The 12715-nt window shown below is 54.9% G+C and overlaps 1 protein-coding gene across 8 annotated transcripts in view; it reads left to right on the forward strand.

Annotated features, from left to right (window-relative positions):
- Positions 1-346: 346 nt before the first annotated feature.
- The window catches only part of LMF1 (lipase maturation factor 1), a 93333-nt gene continuing 80964 nt past the window's right edge, over positions 347-12715 (forward strand). For all 8 annotated transcript variants that reach the window (XR_007147661.1, XR_007147662.1, XM_047837737.1 and 5 more), the window contains exon 1: positions 347-546. Coding sequence is in view for 6 of the 8 variants with exons in the window: in XM_047837737.1 (XP_047693693.1) it covers positions 375-546 (172 nt within the window). In the remaining 2 variants the exon portion in view is untranslated. The remainder of the gene's footprint in view (positions 547-12715) is intronic.

Consider the following 12715-nt stretch of genomic DNA (forward strand, 5'->3'; position numbering starts at 1 on the left):
ACCCACGAGGGGCCTCTGCCGCTCACAGGGACGCTGACCAGGCCCACCCTGGGCCTGGCCAGACCCAAGCTTTCCAACAACCCTAGAGTGAGGGTCCATGAGGGCAGTCGCCTAGGTCCGGAAAGTGCACCGGGAGCTGGTGAATGAGCGAATGCTCAGCCCCTTTCCAGGAGGAGTACACTCAGGTGGTCCCAGGTACCCACCCGGGGCCGCGTCCTCTCCGCCGCAGCACCCCGTGCGCCCTGTGGGGCGCACGCGCGCCCGGATCTGGGGCGCGCACCCCGCCCCTAAGCGCGGCCAGCTGCGGCCTCCCAGTGTGGGCGGGGCGTCCGGGCCCGAGGGGCTCTCCGCGCACGCGCACTGGCGGCCCCGCGATGGCGGCGCCCGAGGAGACGCTGAGGAGGCGGAAGGCGGGGAACTCGGGCCCCGAGCCTGAGACTCCGCCGGAGTCAGGGCGCGACCCCACGGGCTGCCCGGCCCGCCTCCGCACGGGCACTTTCTGGCTGACCAGGATCGTGCTCCTGAGGGCCCTCGCTTTCATTTACTGTGAGTCCGCGGAGCTCGGGGCTGCGGTCACTGTTGCCCCTGTGCGCACGCGCCTACACCTCCACCGCCCCAGGACGCCCCCGGCCCCGGGACGGTGCCCCCCGCTAACCCTCCCCCCGGGACGGCCCTCCCCTGACGCCCCTCCCCCCGGCGCACCCCTCCCCCGGGACGTCCCTCCCCTGACACCCTTCCCCCGGCCTGCCTTCCCTGGACACCCCTCCCCCCGGGGCACCCCTCCCCCGGGACGGCCCTCCCCTGACACACCACCCCTGGGCCGCCTTCCCTGGACACCCCTCACCCCCCTCCGGGACACCCCTCCCCCAACCCCCCACCCCCCGACCCCCCACCCCCCCACACACCCTTTCCCCGAGATGTCCCTCCCCTGAAGCCTCTGCCGTGAAACCCCTCCCCCACGGGACGCTCCTTCCCTGACGCGTCCCCCCTCCTCCCCCCCCCCCTCCCCCGGGGCTGCCTTCCCTTGACACCCCTCTGCCTGGGACACTCCTCCCCTCGGGACGCTCCTCCCCTGACACCCCTCCCTCCCGGACACCCCTCCCTCGAGACGCCCCTCCTCCGGCGGCCTTGACACCCCTCCCCCGGGACACCCTTCCCCTGAGACGTCCCTCCCTTGATACCCCTCCCGCCTGGGACACCTCTCCCCAGAGATGTGCCTTCCCTGACACCCCTCTGCCTGGGACACCCTTCCCCACAGGACGCTCCTTACCCAGACCGCCTTCCCTTGACACCCCTCCCCTGACACTCTTGCCTCCTCCGGGACACCCCTCCTCCCCTGACACCCCTCCCCTCCCACATCCCTCCCCTGGGTCACCCCCTCCTCCAGGACGCTCCTCCCCTGACACCCTTTCCTCTGACACTCTTCACCCCAGGACGGTTCCCCCCCCCACCCTGATGCCTTGCTCCTCTGGGACACCTCTCCCCACGGGAGGCTCTTCCCCCGACACCCCTCTCCCTGGGACGCTCCCCAGGCCCCCAGGACGTTCCTCTCCCAGGCCCCCAGGACTCTTCTCTCCCCACGCAGCTCCTACAGGCATCCCTTCAGGTGGATACACCGAGCTCCCCCTCCGCACCCCTCCTCCCCGCCGGGTTGGGTGAGGTCCGATGGGGTGGAGTTGGAGGAGCAAGAGTGCTGGCAAGTGAGTTCTTACCTGGTCCCCCTTGACCTCTATCCGCACCGAGAGCTGGGTTCCCCAGTTAGCCTGGGCAGTGTTGGGGGGCGCCCACTCCCAGGAGATGGGCTGAGGGGTGCCCCCGCAGAGCTCCCGCCCACTAGCTGTGCCGGCCCAGTCGCCTGACCTCAGTGTTTCCCATGCTGTGCCCCCCACTCAGGAGCCGCACCTAGGCCCCAGGCAGCCCCTGCACAGCCGAGGAGGTCGTGCTGGGCCCGAGGCCTCACTTCTGCTCCCGTGGCTTCGGGGAGGCCTCTGTACCGTGGCAGGTGAAGCCTGAGCCTCCGCCTCACCTGCGGGGTTTGGGAAGATCCACATTTGACCGGGCCCAGAACTGCCCAGCCCTCAGCAGCCCCGCCCCAGGCGCCGAGCACACCTCCCTGCCCCTGTCCCCATACCCAGAAGGGGCACAAGCCATCTGAGCCTGCGGGCAGTGGAGGAGTCTACACGGGGAGATAGATGCAGGATGAGCCCACACTCAGATTCTCAAACCAGTGTGGGTGTGGGGGGAGAACGGTGGAGACGGGGAGTCCCAGACTGAGATGGCCCGGCTGAGCAGACCGGCTCTCTTCCAGGGGGATCCAGAGGGTGTTGGTCCCTGGCCTGGCCCGCCTCGCCTCCACTGCGCCATGGGCTCTGAGCATCTCGCTCTTCCTTCCCACGGAAGGAACACTGGGGGGTGGGGTGCGCCCTAGGAGGACGAGTCTGGGTTTCCCGTCTCTCGGGGCACAGTGGTGACCCAACACCCTGGGGCGATTTGTGGACCGTGGGGTCGCCAGTGTGCGCGTTCAGCCACGCCTTCCTCTCTTTTAAGTTACTATAAAAATAGTTCTTGCTGGTGCTGCTTTATCCTCTACAGGATTAAACAGTCCTTCTGTGTGTTCGAGCTGTCACTTAGCAGAAAGTGGAGACGCTGTTACCCGAGGAAGCTTTAATAGACGTTTAAAAGGGGGCCTGTAACGGTGGGAAAACCCTGGTGGTTTCGCTGGCAGGGAGCACAGCTTGAGAGCACCAGGCTCAGGCTTTCAGAGGAGCGGGGCTGCCTTTGATCTCCGTTGGCAGGTCTGTCTTGCAGCGCGAGCGAGGCGGTTCCGAGCTACTGGGTCAGGCCGACGTTTTAAGCCCGGTGCCGAGCACACACCCTCTGGCTTTGACAGAGGCATTTCCCCCCATCTTTTCTCTTATTTGGGGTAGAATCAGTGTTTTTCAGCCGTATGAAGGAACTGGTTTCCCATCTTGCAGGGACGAGGTTCTGTGGCTGAAATGGCCCCGGGCAAGTGGGCACCCATCCCGCACTGGTCTTTTTCCAGAAGGTTTCGGTAAAGTTTCCGAAGTCCCAGGGTTTTTCACGATGCCGGTTGCCATGGGGGGCTGTCCACACACTTCACTTGACGCTGAGTTTTATAATAGCTCTTGGGGACCGCTGACCCTCCACAAGGCTAAGTGACTGACCCCTGTCCTGTGCTTCACCCTCCGCACGTTGATGAGAGTGCGTACCGTAGCGTCGTTAGGCCACCTGTGAGCTTGCGGGAAGGACACAGTTTTGTTTCTGCTTCTATCCTGTTTCACAGGATTTCCTTGACTCTTTGCCGACTGTCTCTGTCATTGCTTTTTGTCCCCGTGGGATATTTTTCCAGCCGTGCCCCCCTCCCTTTCCCCCATCCCCCGCCGCTTCCAGCCCCTTGGTGTGGACACTCAGGATACCAGCCACCCACCCAAGAGGCCCCCGACTCTCTCCTGGTTGTGTTCGCAATTTTTCAGATCTCACATCACCGTCTTTTTTCTTTTTAGTCTCTCTTTTTTGCTGAAATTTACCCCAAACTTTTCAAGAAAGGATTTGGAGGTGAACTTTCTGTGTTTTTCGTACACCCATGGGAATTACTCATTTGCCCGGCTCTGTGATTCCCAGTCAAAGCAAGTTTTCTCAGAACTTTTTGGATTGATGATAAGTCTTCACAAAGTCTGACCCCTGCTCTTTCCCAGATGCCTAACGAGAAACACTTTCATTCTTTCTCCTGACACGCTTCTGGGCTCGAGTGCGTGGGGGTTTTCCCTCACAAGCAGTTCTGACACGCTCTCACCCGGCATTATGCAGACCCCCGGGCTGAGGGCCCAGTCCCACGAGACCACCCCCACTTCCGATGCCAGTCACAAATCCAAGCTGTCACCTGTGCTTCTGATCCACCAGCTCTAAGTCGGGGTTCTCACCGCCCCCCCCCCCTTCTCAGCCTCCATAATTTGCTAGAACGGCTCACAGAACTCAGGGAAACCCTCACTCATGTTTACTGGTCCATCGTCAAGGTTACGACTCTCGGGAACAGGGCTGGAAGAGGCACACAGGGCAAGGGGTGGGGAAGGGGCTCGGAGCCTCCAGGCCCTGCGGGGGGGAGGGGGGCACCACCCTCCCGGCACCTCCGTGTGTCCTTTCACCTGCCCGGAGGCTCCCGAGCCCCTTCCCTTGGGGGTCTTTGTGGAGGCCCCGTGACACAAGTGTGGTTGATGAGATCATCGGTCCTGGGTGCTCAGCTCGGTCTCCCACCTGCTAATCACAGGTTGGGTCCCCCGGCCACTAGCCTCCAAGCCCCAAGGGTCACCTGGTTGGTGGGAACCCAGGTCAGGTTGAAAGGGGCTTGTCATACACAACAGCAGACGCTCCTCTCGGCCCCCGCACTCGGGAAGTTCCCGACCCCAGGACCAAGGCCAAATCAGCATTTCTTCCTCCCCGGCAGCATCTGAGTACCTTGTGTTTTCCTCTGGAAGTTTTTAGAGTCTCTGCTGCCTTGCCATCTTCACTCTGGGTCCTTGTGACTTATCGGCATATCTGCATGAGTGTCCCTTGCTCATTCTTTCTCAGGGGACTCTGTGCTCATTTGTTCTGAGACTCCTGCCCTAGTTCTGGGCTGGTCCTCTGACCCTGCCCAGTCTGCTGCCTCTAGGCCCACGTCTGTCTGAACATCCCAGTGGGTCTCAAACGTGCCCCGTTCAGGGACCCCTGTCCCATGAAGCCTCCCCACTTGGCTGGAGAAGCTGCTTCACGAAGCTACATGAGGGTGTAATGGAGAAGATGTGAACGCCCTGGCCAGCTGAGCGTCCAGAGGGGGCTCTGAGTGCCGGGCACAGGGGACTGTCACTTGTGAGCAGACAGCACACCTCCTTAGTTCCACACCCTTACCGGGGAGTCCCTGGAATGACATGTCTTTGAAAATCCTGCTTCTAAAGGGTCTCAAGGCTGGTTTTGGTCCAACTCTAATTCCTGCTTTTGCTTTACCCACTTCATGCTTGTCGTGAACGTGTGGGCACTTGCTTTGTCGGCTTCCCTTACTTCGGTTACATGAGGTAGAGCTCTCCTCTTGCCCCCGAACAACTCCTTGAGTACTGTGAGGCGCGTCGGAACTGCACTTTCTAAAACCAGTATCGGGGCGCCTGGCAGACCCGGTCGGTTGAGCACACGACTCTTGATTTCGCCTCCGGTCGTGGTCCCAGGGCCATGGGATGGAGCCCCACATCCGGCTCCACACTGATCAGAGAGCCTGCTTGGCATTCTCTCGCTCTCTCTGCCCCTCCCCCGCTCACACTGTCTCTTTAAAATAAGAAATAAATAAAGGCAGTAGCTTGTTGCGCTCCTTATCGGGATGCTTGAGGCCTCACCTGGGCTCTAGCAGCACGGCCGGCGCCCGAGATCGAGCTGGATGGAGGCAGCAAGGCCGGCACGTGCATCGTGCTTCCAGAACTCTTAGCTGTTCTTTGGAAATTTCGAGGAAGGAAAACGGAACCAAAAGAAATCCCTCATCATTTTGTGTTGTTCCAAGATTTCACTCTTTCTGAAAGATCACGGAAGCGAGCTCTTCTCTGTCCTCCAGGCCGCTCAGATTCTAACGAGATGCTCGCTTGACTTTACAATGTTCTCTGTGAAACGCCTCCAGGTTGTTTCAGACACAGGTACCGCCACCGTTTCTGAGCTGTCTACGGCTCCCGCCTGTCAAGAAAAAGCCCTGGGTGTTCCTGTGCCAAGACCCGCAATGTGACCACAGTCATTAAGAACCAGCCAGCGGAGAATGGCGTTTTGGGGGATGGTTCTGCTATAATCTTCTAGAGATTCATCTGAATGGCAGAGAAATTTTTTTCTTTTTGTTTTTTAAAGAAAACATTTGAAGACATCCTTGATAATGCATATTTAGGTAGTCTGGTCACTTCTAGATCATTCTCTCGGTTACCCTCCCCACCCTAGGGGATGGGGGGCTGTCTTCTGCCTTCCTAGGTTGGGGGTGGGAGGCTGACTCCTGCCTTCCTGGGCTGCAGTGGGGGTTGACTAAGCCTTTCTAGGTTCAGTTGGTTGGTTTAGCTTTGAGATGTTATGGTATTTTGAAATTTTAGCTTCTTTCTACTTAGCCATTTCTGTAACAGGAGCGGAAATTGAAATAGGTTTCCTTTTCTGAAATATTAAGCCAAGTTATGTTCATTGTTTCCTGATAGGTAAGGTAGGAATTTTCCTATGCTTCTTGCTTAGAATTGCTTTTTAAAACTAATTGGTGAGACCAGGGGCACCTGGTGGCTCAGTCGATACAGCATCTGACTCTTGGTGAATTTGAGTGGGGTTCTTGGTGCGGTTGTGAATTTGAGCCCCACGTTGGGCATAAAGATTACTTAAAAAAAAAAAAAAAGAAATTCTAAAGCTCATTGGTGAGCCCAAATTGTTTTCCTTCGTGGCAGTGGAGTGTGAATTGTGGTTCCTGGGAGGAAGCATGTGCCTCTGCTAATTAGGCCCCTCTGTAGAGGAGCCCCAGTGTTCTGGAACGGGCCCGGGAAGAGATGGGGGGGAGCAGGGGCCCGGGCTCCACCTGGGGGAGCACCGGTGAATGTGGCCTTGAGGGTCCGGGGCATGTGGACTAGGCGGCTCCTGCCCTGGGTGGAGGCAGGTGAGGGAGAAGAGAGCTGGTGTGCTCTCTGTGGCTGGGGGCGGCGGGCCTTTGTCCTCAGGTGACTTTGGCCCCTTCCACCACCAGCGCCCCACCCCCCTGGCCCCTGTCCTGTCAGGGGTCAGGACTCCCTTCTTTTCCCACCGCGGTGAGCCACATAGAGCGGGTTTTCAAGACAATTAAAGAAAAACAACTATTAAGCCTACTCCAGACTTTATTGGGGTTTCCCACCAGAGCCCTCCAGTCCCAGGGCCCCTCCTGGGCCACACTGCACACCCCGCCTCGTCTGCTTTGTCCCCTGGGGTCTGTGGCAGTCTCCCGGCCTTTCCTGACTCTTCGTGGCCTTGACAGTTCTGAGCAGTTCTGGTCACTTATTTGGTAGTGTCCCTCACGCTGGGTTGATCTGGTGTTTCTCGTGATGAGACGGGTCATGGGGGGGAGGTGGCCTTCTCGTCACCAGATCGGGTGTCTGAGTCCTCACGACTCCCCACAGGTGATGCTGACCTGGATCGCCTGGTGGAGGTGTGTTTCCAGGTGTGTCCTGTGTCGGGTGCATTTTCCCGTACCTTCTCTGTCCTCTGGAAGCTGGTCTCTGGGTCAGGCGACCCCAGGGGAGGGAGACCCCAGCCCCCCCAGCAGCCCCGCCAGCCCCTGTCCATGTATCATTTGGAGCTCCTCCATTGGGAAGGGTTCTGTCTCCTCTCCTCACGTTAGGTGCGCTTCGGGTTACGGGCGCAGGCTGTTCCTGATCGCGGCTTCGGGTTGTCGGGCTCTGGCGGCGCCGACGGTCCTGCGTGCCTCACGTGTGTCCCGGTGCGCCGGGACCGGCCGCCGCTGCCGCACACTGCTGCCGGCCCCTGTCCGTTCCCGGCCCGACAACCAGCCGTTTCTCCAGTTGTGGTTTCTTCACCGGAGAGTGGCGTTGGGAGCCGGGAATGCTGTCACTAGAGCGGTGCCGCTGCTTCCGGAAGGAGCGGGTCAGGTGTGCACGTGCTCACGCGCATCCGGCCGGTTCCTTGCGCGTGCGTCTCAATCTCTGCGGAGGGTGACGTGTATCGGCGCCGGCGGCCCGGATGCCGGCCCGGTTCGGTTCGCGGGGCCCGGGCGCCCCTGCTTCCTCGCTCCTCCGAGCTTCCTCGTCCCCTGCTGTGAGGTCCGGGCCACCACCCGCCTGGCGGATCTGTTTTCTCAGCTCCGCGCACCTGCGAAGCGGTTTCGCAGTTGCTCTCCTCCGTGAGAAAAACGGACCAGACGCCGGTGTGCACAGACCGTTCCTTTGCCTTCTGTCCCCACGGTTTTTGCTCAGCACCTTTTCCAGAGTTCCTTAGGGCAGCCTTCCTACCCTCCCCCCCCTGCCGTGCACTCAGCGTTGCGGAGTCCCGGTCATTTGGCACGGTCTGCGTTCCGTCCTGGCGTCCCCTGACCTCCAGGCCGTTTCGTTTCGCTAGTCTGTAAACATTAAAGTTCATTTTCTGTGACACGCGGTTCTCTGGGTTTTGACAAATGCACGCTTATCCGTCACCCCGGGCCTGGACGTTCGTCGCCCCCTGACGCCCCTGTGCGCGCAGACCGCTGCCTCGGCCACCGGCCCCTGGGGCATCGCTGTCGTCCGCGGTCTGCCCTGCAGTTCTGCCTCTGCTAGAGTCCGCGGGATCCCGCGGGATGTGGCCCTGGCGTCTGGATTCCGGTACTTTGCAAAGGGCGCTTCCGCTCCGCCCGAGCGGCTGGGGGAGCCGGCGGCTCCCCGTCTTCCCTCCCGTGTTGCTCCGTAGCACACGGGACTCGCACAGGGACGTGCCGCACCCGTTCCCGCGTTCCGACGCCGGGGGTGGGGGTCTCCACTCTTTCCCACGGTGGCAGTTATGAACCCAGCTCCTGTGTGCTCCGCCCGGGTGCGGGTTTTGTGTCGACAGATGTCTTTAGTTCACGTGGGTGAGCACGGTAAGAATATAATTCCTGGGTCCTGTGCTCTGTCCGGCTTTATAAGACGTGGCCCAGAGTGGCTGCACCCAGTTTCCCTTCTCCCCAGCAGCGAACGTCCGTGGTTCTGGATGGTCTGGAGCATTTGGCATTTTCAGTGTTTGGGCTTTGGCTGTCCCGGTGGGTGAGGGGTGATGTTGCGTTGTGGCTTTAACGGGCGTTTCCCCCAATAAATGATACTGAGCATCTTTTCTGTGTTTATTTACCATCTGTGTATCTTATTTGTGTGCAACGGGTGACTTCAGCGTCCACATTCTTTGCCCAGTTTAAAAATTGGGTTGTTTCCATATTGTTGAGTTTTAACGGTACTTTAAATATTCTGGATACAAGTCCTTTACAGGTGCTTTATGCGCTTTGTAAATGTTTTCCCAACCTGTGGCCTGTCTTTTCCTTCTCTTTACAGTATCATTTACAGAGTGGAAGGTTTTCATTTGACAAGGTAGCGTACCTGCGGTTTCCTTTCATGGGTCACGCTTCTGGTGTTGTGTCCGAAACCCCCTTGCCACACCCAAGCCACAGATTACATCTAGTCTGGGGTCTTTTGTGAGTAGATTTTTGTTCCAAGCGTGAGACGTGCGTCCAGGTTCGTGCTCTTGCGCATGGTCAAGCATTCATTCCAGCACCATCTGTCAAAAAGACCGTCTCTCTCCATTAAACACTCTTCGCACCTTCGTCAAAAATCAGCCGGCTGTATCTGTGTGGGTCTGTGCCTGGACCCCCGGTCCTGTTCCGTTGACTCTGTGTCTCTCCTTTTGCCAGTACCACACTGTCTTGGCTGCTGTAGCTTTGCAGTAACTCTTGAAATTGGGTACTAGGAGTCCTCCAATTTTGCGCTTTCTCAGAACTCTTCTGGCAATTCCAGGTCCTTTGCTTTTCCATGTTCATTTGAGAATCAGCTCGTCAATATCCACAGAAGAGCTTGCTGGGTATTCTGACTGCGAGTGCATTGAATCTGAGATCGGGCTGGAGACAAGTGGCATCCTCGTAATGCTGAATCTTTCAATCCACGAACACGATGTCTCTCTCCATTTTTTTAAACCTTTGATTCCTTTCATCAATTTTTGTTTGAATCTGTATACAGATTCTGCATGTATTTCGTTAGAGTTATAGCTGTGCACTTTTTTAGGGTTCCTTGCTATTCGTTGTAACTAAAAAAATTCAGATTACGGTTCATTGCTGACATATGGGAATACACCTGACTTTTATGTATGGTCCTTGTATTCTGTGACTCTGATAAACTCATCCATTAGGTCCAAGAGGGGTTTTTTTGGTATATTTTTTGAAATCTTCTGGGGCGCCTGGGTGGCTCAGCTGGTTGGGCGACTGACTTTGGCTCGGGTCATGATCTCTCGGTTTGTGAGTTTGAGCCCTGCGTCGGGCTCTGTGCTGACAGCCTAGAGCCTGAAGCCTGCTTCGAATTCTGTGTCTCCCCCTCTCTCTACCCCTCCCCTGCTCACGCTCTTTGTGTCTCTGTCTCTCAATAATAAATAAACGTTAAAAATTAAAAAAAAAATCTTCTACGTAGACAATCGTATCAAGCGTTAATGGAGACAGTTTTCTTTCTTTCTTTCCAGTCTACGACTTTGACTTCTTTTCCTTGCCTCACCGTATGAACTAGGACTTCCTCCACACCATTGAGCAGGGTGGTGAGATATCCTTGTTTTGTTCCAGACCCTCAGGGGAAAGCGCTGAAGCACCCGTCGCCAAGTCTGGTTTTGGCTGTCGGTTTGTCGTAGCCACTGTGTAGGCTGATGAGGTTCCCTTCTGTTCCTGCTGTGCTCCAAGTTTCTATCATGAGTGGATGCTGAATTTTGTCACGTGCTTTCTTGTGTGTCTGTTGACATTATCGCATGGTTTTTCTTCTTTAGTCTGTTAGCGCAGGGACTCACACTGATTGATTTCTGAGTATTGAACTCGTGTTGCATTTCTGGCCTGCAGTTGTGATTTACTACCCGTGTTTCTTCTTTTGCGAGTTTTGGTAGTTTGTGTGTTTCCAGTCATTGGTCTGTCTTATCTAAGTTGCTGAATTTATGGTCCTCAAGAGATTGTAATATTCCTGTATTATCTTTGCAACGTGTGTGGGACCCGTAGCAATGTTCCCTTCTTGGTTCCTGATACTGCTTCTCTCTTTTTCTTCATTAGTCTGGCTAGAGGTCTATCAATTATGTTCATCTTTTCGAAGAACCAGCTTTTGTTTTACTGACGGTCTCTATTTTTTTCTTGTTTTCAATTTCATTGATCTCCACTCTTAGGTGTTTAAAGATTTCTTTCCTCCTGCTTGTTTTGTGTATAATTTGCTTTTTTTTTTTTTTTTGATAAAGTAGAACTTTAGATTTGAGACCTATCTTTCTTTTTTCTTTTTTTTTTAAATTTATTATTTATTTTGAGACAGAGCATGTGTGTGTACATACACGTGTGCAGGAGAGGGGCAGAGAGAGAGCAAGAGAGAGAGTCCCAAGCATGCTCTGCGCTGTCAGCACAGAGCCTGACGCGGGGCTCGATCCCACCAACTGCGAGATCAAGACCTGAGCTGAGATCAAGAGTCGGACACGTAACTGACCGTGCCACCCAGGTGCCCCAAGACTTTCCGTCTTTCTGACATGAGCACTTTACTGTAAATCTTCCTTGAAGTGGTGCTTCCAGAGCATCCTGCAAGTTTTTATATGTTGTCTTTTCAAATTTCATTCAATTAAAAAATCTTATAATTTTTGGGAATGCAAGCTGGTGCAGCCACTCTGGAAAACAGTGTGGAGGCTCCTCAAAAAACTAAAAATAGAACTACCCTACGACCCAGCAATGGCACTACTAGGCGTTTATCCAAGGGGTACAGGTGTGCTGTTTCGAAGGGACACGTGCACCCCCATGTTTATAGCAGCACGATCGACAACAGCCGAAGTATGGAAAGAGCCCAAATGGCCATCGATGGATGAACGGATAAAGAAGATGTGGAATATATACACGATGGAGTATTACTCAGCAATCAAAAAGAATGAAATCTTGCCATTTGCAACTACGTGGATGGAACTGGAGGGTATTATGCTCAGTGAAATTAGTCAGAGAGAGACAAAAATCCTATGACTTCACTCGTATGAGGACTTTAAGAGACAAAACAGAGGAACATAAGGGAAGGGAAACAAAAATAATATAAAAACAGGGAGGGGGACGAAACAAAAGAGACTCATAAATATGGAGAACAAACAGAGGGTTCCTGGAGGGGCTGTGGGAAGGGGGATGGGCTAAATGGGGAAGGGGCACTAAGGAATCTACTCTGAAATCACTGTTGCACTATATGCTGACTAATTTGGATGTAAATTAAAAAAAATAAATCTTATAATTTTGTTTGTGTGGGTTTTTTTTTAATGTTTATTTTTGAAGGAGAGAAAGACAGAGCGTGAGTGGGGGAGAGGCAGAGAGAGGGAGGCACAGAATCTGAAACAGTCCCCAGGCTCTGAGCTGTCAGCTCAGAGCTCGACACAGGGCTCAAACTCATGAACCGTGAGAAAATAACCTGAGCCAAAGTCAGATGCTCAACCAACTGAGCCACCCAGGTGCCCCTTGCTTGTGCTTTTAAAACCTCCGTTTAGAGGTGTGTGGTATAATATCCAAAGATTTGGGTGGGTTTCCAGATAACATCCTGTGGCTGACTGCTAGTTTAATTCTGTCTGTGCTGGAAACATGTTTTTTAGAGTTTAGCTCTTTTCTTTATGTTTTATCTGCTTCATGGCTCACAGCGTGGAGTGTCTTAGTGAATGTTCCACATATACTTGAAAATAATACCTATTTTGCTGTTGGGTAGAGTGTTCTAAAGATGTCACATTGGCGTGTCTTGCAAAATTTTTTATACATATAGCGATCAGCATGTGTTAGGTCAAGTCAGTGAATACGTGTATAGAGTATATACTTGTATGTAGTAAGTAAGGGCAGTTTAAGCACGTAAGTTTTGTTGGTAGGTTCACGCACATCTAATCCTGTTGTGTCCACGTGTTGATCCTCTATCATCTGCAATGTCCTTTTTTGTCCCTCGTATTATTGTTTTTACGTTTCTTGTCTGATGTTAATACAGCCATGAGCTCTCTTTTGATTAAT

The sequence above is a fragment of the Prionailurus viverrinus genome, chromosome E3 (assembly GCF_022837055.1).
Source record: "Prionailurus viverrinus isolate Anna chromosome E3, UM_Priviv_1.0, whole genome shotgun sequence".
Taxonomy (NCBI): domain Eukaryota; kingdom Metazoa; phylum Chordata; class Mammalia; order Carnivora; family Felidae; genus Prionailurus; species Prionailurus viverrinus.